Below are 8,399 nucleotides of genomic sequence, written 5' to 3' on the forward strand. Positions count from 1 at the left end.
TACTGTAAAGATCATCTGACAACTTTTTTCAGGTTCACAGTGTTTATTTATCAGCACACAGCTTCCAGGCAAACACAAAATATGATTGGGGATGATGGTATATGAACGGTACAGCTCCAGCCCCGTAATTGAAATCTTCAGCCAGCTGAGGAGACTAACAATTCTTTTCCAATGTGATCAAATCATTTAGTTACAAAATAAAAATACTATATTATAGTATATTTATATTTGAACTACAATTACAAAGTTAACTCAAAAGTTTGTATAATTTGGTTTTGTAACAAAAACTGCCATAAATCTATTTTTAAGTATTTAATATTAAAAAAAAACCACTTTCATGCAAAGGCTTAACAGCCCTGATAAAATTAACAAACTACAGCGTTTCCCCATCCAGAACATAGGAAACGTACCCATTATACAAACACAAAATATGAACAGCACAGCCCCTATACATTAAAAAAGAAATACAATTAACACACAATATTAAAATTAGCCATTGGAATGTACATGCAAGTGCACAAGACTGTACAGCACACATAGCAAGTAAACTTTACTAAACAGAACAATATTAAACACAAATTACAAGAGCAACAGGCACAAAACGTGACAAGACTACTTATGTCACTGTATATACATTTTGACCTGGTATTTACAACATGTCACTGAGCTTATTTCAGTAAGGGTGAAGTCAGGTAAAATGGTTCAGATAAGGTTGGAGCATCATAGCCCTTAGAAAATGTACAGCCAATCATGATGTGTGATGATCTTGCACTGTTGCTACAACACTGGTATACATGTCACACCAGTTTTACTTGGTCGATCAGCGCTCATTTGGGTGGGGCAGCCAGAGTGTTAGAGGAAGTATGTTGGAGAAATGTTATGGTGAATGTATGTGACATAGAAAATGTCGTTGATTACTAATAACATTGACAAAGCCATTCTAAGAAAGCTACCAATAAAGCTAAATTATTATGAAAAATGTTTTTACATGCTCTTTCTAAAATAAAATGTAACTAAAACAGAAACTTTGATTTTGGTGGAGAAAAAAGGATCATTTTAGGCAAGCTACTGGCCCATTTTACTTCACTAGCGAACCAAAATGGGCCACGGTTTTCAACTAAAATGGGCCACAAACACTTGCACAGAAATTGAGGTCACAAAACAGATCCAAAGGTCTAGATGTTTATCCGTAGAAAAGACAGGGAACGGAAGGAAGATGTCAGTTAAACCAGTGGAGAAAGGACAGAAGGTGGGATGTCACAGAGATCGTTGACAAAGTGGGTTGGAGTTTGACACTTTTTTGACTGGAACATGCAGAAACACACACGCACTATATTGTCCAACTTTTGTGCATGAAATGGCTGAAAAGTGTGGGACACACACACACCTGTGCATATGTATTAAAATATAATTAGATATCATGCTGAGCTTATTTGATGGTCTTATATATCTTTTACCATAAGGTGTCCCATTTTAGCTGACTTCCCCCTGGACACCGTGCTTAAGATTGTCAATCAGCCAAGGAGACCAATTAACAATCCCAGATTATATAATTACCACCATCACCACACGAGGGCGCTGTTTTCATGTTCTTTTCTTCATGCAGCTTCCTTGTTTTCAGCTGCCCTGTATACAGTTTCTCACTACAATGTGAGTGTATTGGACAGTACTCACAGTTCCATCTCTGTGTAAGAGGGACCAGGCTCTGCTGGTTGTGGTTTAGTACTCCACTAAAGAAATTAATTGATTTAATCCAAATACCACTCAGAAGGATCGAGATGTGGGTGACAGTTAACTTCCTTTAGCGCCCCCCCCCCCCCCCCCCCACACCACCATCCAGGATAGAGCACGCTGTCCTCATCTGCCTCCTGTCTGTGAGTTAAGAATTATTAGAAACATTTATCTTCTGTTAATTCACACACAATAAGTTCACAAACTTACTTGCTCCTCTCCCGCGCTCCCCAAACCCAACCCAAGAGGTGGTGGATGCAGCAGAGTGATCTAATGTCCAACCACTGCAAAATGTTACAATGTTTAACCAGATCAATTCTGATCAATCCATTTAATGGGGTTCACCTACCTTTGACCTTAGAGCTCCTCTCCTCCCTGCCAGCATGTTCAGAGGATGAGCTGCCTCCATGCCCTCAAATAATAGGCCTGGAGAAGGGGTGAAGTCTGGAGTCTGTAGTCCCTCTCCTTTTTGCTTTTTCTACACTGTTGACTAAAAATTAAAGATATACATGACATATGATATTCACTTACCACATTGAATGATGCTCCTATGTTATACTTTTACTAGTTATCAAGTTCACTTGATATAAGGGTTTGTTCTGTGTTGAAAGCAATGAGAAAACAAGAAAAAAGGCACACATTATAGAAATATATAAAACAGCATAACACAATTAGGCCTAGTAACTATCGAAATTTGATTATAGAAACTCATTAATCTAGCGAATGAGCACTTTTTTCATGACATAGGCTATAAGGTTATGAAAAACACTCATAAATTTAATAAACACATTGCCTTGTAACGAATAATATATTCCTTACACTTAAACATTAAACTCACCAAGCTGCTTGTCTGGCCTTTGATTTGGTTTTACTATGGTGTTGAAGTTTTCATATTCTTCATGATAGTTTGACTTTGATTTATCGTGATTTCTGTAATCCACGCTGCTTCCTTTCTGCGTGGAACGGGCACGCGCAAGTATCCTGATCACTCCTGAATCCAATTAAGGAAAGTTGACTGATTGAGCGATGAACGAGCGCACTCTACAAGCCTTCCATCATCTCGTTAATTGAATCAGACTAAAAGAACATTAGCTCAGTTTATCTGAATCCAAACCGAGGAAAGTGGTCCAGAATACGGGTGAGTTTGCGACAGGGGGCGAAGGAGGCTGAAAGATGACTTTAGAGGAAGGGGAGAGAGGTATGCCTGTTAAGCAACAGTTCAAGTCACTCTTCCCTCGGTGGATGACTGTCCTGTGTTTTGGGAGTCTACTGACCACTGCCTTCTGGTTCTCACTCGACGAGTAAGTGTGAAAATGGCATTTATACGTGCACACTCAATGGTAGATATGATAGACTGCTGAAACACAACGCTAAATGGGTTTCTTTTTAATTTAATTTCTACATGTTTTACCCTTTTCCACACTGCTAAAATGCACTTAGTCTTTTCAGACTTGTTAATTCTTGGTTCATTTATATGCGTAGGATTTCTCATGGCACCACTTGTGTCTGTGCGGTTGTTCATTCATGATGCACGAAGAAGACTGAACATTGAACTCATGAGGGTTGTGAGGTTACTCTTTTTGCTTCAGCGTTTATTGGAGTTTAACTTGCTCCATAATGGTATCAAAAATCAATCAGATCAAATGAACTTCATTTATCCGTTAGGAACTTCATTGCAGGGAAAGCGCCAGTACAGAACACAAGACACAACACGCACAACATTTACACTTTAAAAAAAAAAAAAAAAAAATTCTGATTGGTCATGAAGTCCCTAATAAATAGCTTAAAAACAGCAATAGATTAAAAGCAGTGGTAAAAGAAAGTGATCACAGTCACAGTCAGCCATTTAACAGGCGGATGGAGGTGGGGGGGAAGCTGGAGCTGGCCCTCTTTGTCCTCAGTGGGAGCGCCCTGTACCTGTGCCCTGAAGGCAGCAGAGTGTAGTGAGGGTGCAGGGAGTGTGAGGGCTCAGTGGAGATCTGGGTGCCTTTGCTCAGGACTCTGCTGTTGTAGATGTTAGTGAGTGACTGCTGTTCCTGACCAATGATTTTACTGCTTATTTTGATGATTTTACTAAGACTGTTGCGGTGAGAGTGAGTGAACCAAACCAGGCGGTGATGTTGAATGTGAGGATGGATCAACTCTTTCACTTGTTAAATACTGATTCATTATGTCTCCTGTATGTTTTAAGCCAAGAACGCAGCACATTCAAAACGGGGCTTTTGTTCTCTAGTGATTAAAACAAATGATAAAGCTCACATGCCCTATGTGGGCTTTTGGATGTATAGTAGGGGGGATTTTCTGTGTTGGCTATCATTGTGTGGAGGCGGGTATGTCTACAAAGTAACTATTATTAGCGGTAAATGTGGGGAGAGAATCATAGCATAGTCTATATGCAGGGTCCAGAACGTTGTGTTCCACCCCTGATTACAAGATCTGATTTGGGCCTTGCTTCTGTCCTCTTTCTTGAATGTTTGTTCCACAGCTATGTGGAGCAGCGCTTACCAGCCCCTCAGAAGAAAAGCGCCCCCAAGACCTTTGACCTCTGCAGAAGCAAGTGCAAGTGAGTGCAAATACCATCACTTATTTTTTAAATTATTATTAATGACTGCAATCACATAAAGACATGTCAGTGAAACTTGGGGCTTCGTGTATTTTATCTGAGTTTTGCACTTTGTCTTTATCACAGGAAAACCATCAAAAAAGTATTGGATGGTTACTCTCAAGACTGGCAGAAGCATGAGGACAATTATATTGAATTCAGGTAAAAACAAAAATAAAAAAAAAAAGCTCTGTCAGTTTTTAACTTTTAGGGGTCAAAATAACTGAAGAAAAATCATCATAATAGTCAGCATGACATGCTACACCTCCAGTAAACACTGAATGTTTGACCAAAATCCAAATCTGTGAAGGATCTAGATAGATTCCTCTTTAAATGGAAGGAAAGAGCAGCTGAAGAAGTGAGGACTAGAAGTGTAAATTAATGTGGACATTTGAGCGAGCATCAACACTTAGAGTCTCTTGTCTGCGGTTTGACAGAGTCCTTTTGGTTCCTCAGATCTCTGCTGAGAAGCAACTGCAGCGGTTTTGACAAAGCCATCATTACCCAGGCCAACACTCCAGTGGGATCCAGGCTTGTTTATGATGCGGAAAAGAAGTCGAGCCATCTGGTGTCTCGTAATGTTTTCCACACCTTTACGAAGGTATTTAGTTTTTGCTTCAAGAATATAACCAACACATCCACAATATTGTCTGCTACTCGCTTTAAGCTCAAGATGTTGAAAGTAAAGACCTTGGGGCAGCCAAATGAGATCCAGCTGTAGTTTTGGTCTACTGTATTATACAGTACCATCATTGTGTGGTAATGCATAGCCATTGATTACAATTCCAGGAGCATCCATTCTCAGATAAGACATGGGACACGTGTGCCGTTGTCGGGAACGGAGGCATCCTGAGTGACAGCAACTGTGGAGAGAGCATTGATTCAGCGCAGTTTGTAATGAGGTGAGAAAGGGGTCGACTTGCAGTATCAAAAATGATTCATGTTGATATTCCATCTAAAAAAGAAATGCATATCTTACTACTATTTTTTTTTTCTTGCTCCTTCAGGTGCAACCTTCCTCCATTGGGAGATGACTATAAGCATGTTGGTGTCAAGACGGACCTTGTGACAGCGAACCCAAGCATCTTCAAGGAGAAGTGGGCGAGAGAATGGATCTCACTTGACTGTCCTTACAGACTTCTTTTGTCTTCTTGCTTTATATCTGCTGTTTTGTCTCCAGGTATGGGTCTCTGACGAACCGTCGTCGTCCGTTTGTGGAAAGTCTGCGTGTTTATGGAAACTCCCTGCTTCTCCTTCCCATCTTCTCCTATCGCCAAAACACTCAAATATGTCTGCGGGCCGCCTACACTATTGAGGAATTTGGAATCCCCATGAAGCCAGTCTACTTTCACCCTCAGTACCTCCAACGTCTGGCTGCTTTCTGGCACACAAGAGGCTTGCGGCGATCAGCGCGGCTGAGCACCGGGCTAATTATGGCTAGCATGGCTTTGGAGGTGTGTGAAAATGTGCATCTGTATGGGTTCTGGCCCTTCAGTAATCACCCCTTTGAATTCTACGATCTGAAGCACCACTACTATGATAACAGAAAATATAAACGCGCCCACGCCATGCCCAAGGAGTTTGAGCTCTTGTTGCAGCTGCATCGTCAGGGCGTGCTCAAGCTTCATCTGGGAGATTGTCAACAAGGTAAAAAGTAGACCCATGGCGTACTGACCGAACAGAAGCAAAGTGCCTTCTTTGTATCATCAGGGTAAAGCAAATCAATCATTTCATCTATCATGTTCCTAAATGAATCAGCTGAAATCTGGTAGTAACATCAGCAAATTGCTTGTGTAGTCTGTCATGTTCTTTATAATGAATTACAATCATTGGCTGGTGATGCAACTGAGACATTTGGACTGAAATTAAAATGCAGAAAAATCAAAGACTGAAAACCACTGGCACTTAAACTGACTGTATTTATTACCACGTGTGTTTAAGCTGATGTCTGAAGTGATTTATTTAGATTTGAGGAGGGGGACTCTGTTGTGAGGCTCAGGCCTACAGTGTTGACCTGTTAAAGATGATCAGTCTTATAACCAACCACCAACGCTTTTAAAACTGAGTGTGAAATGAAGAAAGTCAGATCCTTCTCCTACATGATTGTCTGACTTCTACAGCTGCACACTGGAATGTGAAGAATCATAAACTCTTTCACCACTTCAACAGATATATCCAGGAAAACTGTTGAGGGAGGATGTTTGGACTTTACACACTTCTTTCACATGATTGTTTTAAAAGAGGTTGGTACTGATTGTGTTAGTTTCCACTTTAAAAAATATGACAATGTTTCATTAAAATGCAGCAGATGTCAGAGGACCTGAAGGGGTTGCGTCTCTTTAGCATAATACAAACCATCATGGCCGCCCTATAGACATCATAGAATGAAACGAAATAGAAACACTTGTATATGAAGGTTGCTTGACTGAGCCATCTGTTGCCTCATCAGAAACCTGGCAACAAAAGGACACAAACTGCCACATACTGGTGCCAATCAAAACGTGAATTTTAAATATGAACGCTAAATCAATATCAAACTGACTTTAATGACAGCGATTGTCACGTGTGCACTTTGGCAGAAAGGTATAACTTTGTGTAAGCTGTTAATACTTACATCTGAATCCAGTCTTATTGATATTTTGCAACCACGTGCATTGCCTTTCATGCTGATATTTTAAAAGTGTTGCCAGTGATTTTCTTTTTGTAATGCAGAGAAATGATGTTCAGGCTGTAGATGACCAAAGCTGTCGACTCTATGAGCCCACTTTAAAAGAAATGCAATGCCTGTCATTTTGTTTCCATTTTAGTGAATAACACAAGGTGAGAGCCAATATTGAAGTGAATTGAGGAATAAATATTTATCACAAAAATATTTAGGTTGTTTCAGGGTCTGGATGTGAATGTGTGTATTGTCAAAGTAAAACCTTGTTTTTAAAAAGTGATGTACATATTAAGTTATTAAATGAAATCCCAAAAAAGAACACAAATTAAGAAAAAAAAGTCAATCATAGTCTAGTCAGACATTCTGTTTAATAAAAAAATTATAAACACTATGCAGTTGTTGTAATTTGTAGAATGTATTCTTAAAAGTAATTATGACAAAGTGTTTATAAATTAACTTGTGCAGCAGCATTTGAAGAGCCTTCATTGGTGATTGGATGAACGTGTTGAGGTAAGACTTGTGAATGACCATCTTCACAAGGATCTAGTGTGAAGTCCAGTAGTGGGTATGGGCCACTAGATGGCGCTCTTTGCCCATGTAATGTGAAGTGCATTTTGCGCTGTACAGGGAGAGGTCCACAGTTTTAATGAGGCTTGTATTTATGTACGTCTTCTTTGACAGGTTGCACAACTGAGCTCGAGCTGGTGCAGAGCCTGTTATGATACTGCGTTGTAATTGTGTCAACAACGTAAACCATTTTATCAACTCAAGAGTATCTACACACAAACCATCGAGGTTTAAGTCACTTTAGCACAACAGGCCCAGGCATCACAATTCATTAGTGTTGTTGGTGTTCCTTCGTGGTTTTGTTTGTGATTATAATACATTTTCCAGATTTTGAGGCATAAAAGTTAAAATGTGGACTAAAATATTCTCCATTAAGACTTTTACTCTGTTTGATATGTAAGTTAATTTTCTTACCACTTTAAGCCATGTTGGACACTGAGCCAGTGGATCTGATCTGCACACGCAGGTAGAAATTAAAACAGATTTTTATGGGTTTATTTTGATTTTCATATTAAATAAATGCACTTTCCACACATACAATGTTTTCCAATGATATAAACCTTTAATGGAATGATTTGATTGATTGAATCAGACAGGAAATGTATTTTTTACTCAGAACAGATGGACGTTAATAACAAAGCAGGAGAGTAATTGGTTCTTAAGACGAGTTCTTAATGATGTGTTCAGGATTTTTTTTGTTCTTCTGGCTGCAATAATTACATAAACACAATAGACACTGCTATGTTCATACACATGTACGCATTTATTTGCAAAGCAGGACATTTTAAATTTCCCTTCACACAAAGTATTCCCACACAGTAAGGGAAGTAGAGGAGA

The 8,399-nt window shown here is 39.4% G+C and overlaps 1 protein-coding gene across 1 annotated transcript; it reads left to right on the forward strand.

Annotated features, from left to right (window-relative positions):
• The first annotated feature begins 2,742 nt into the window (after nt 1-2,742).
• LOC306827776 (alpha-2,8-sialyltransferase 8F-like) lies at nt 2,743-6,231 on the forward strand. Its single transcript, XM_079349824.1, has 7 exons — nt 2,743-3,032; nt 4,217-4,294; nt 4,421-4,495; nt 4,790-4,934; nt 5,123-5,235; nt 5,341-5,430; nt 5,514-6,231. Exons 1-7 carry the CDS (start codon nt 2,905-2,907, stop codon nt 5,989-5,991), a joined length of 1,107 nt encoding a protein of 368 aa, XP_079205950.1. The 5' UTR covers nt 2,743-2,904; the 3' UTR covers nt 5,992-6,231.
• Nucleotides 6,232-8,399: the final 2,168 nt, after the last annotated feature.

The sequence above is a fragment of the Symphodus melops genome (genome assembly GCF_947650265.1).
Source record: "Symphodus melops genome assembly, chromosome: 8".
NCBI lineage: Eukaryota > Metazoa > Chordata > Actinopteri > Labriformes > Labridae > Symphodus > Symphodus melops.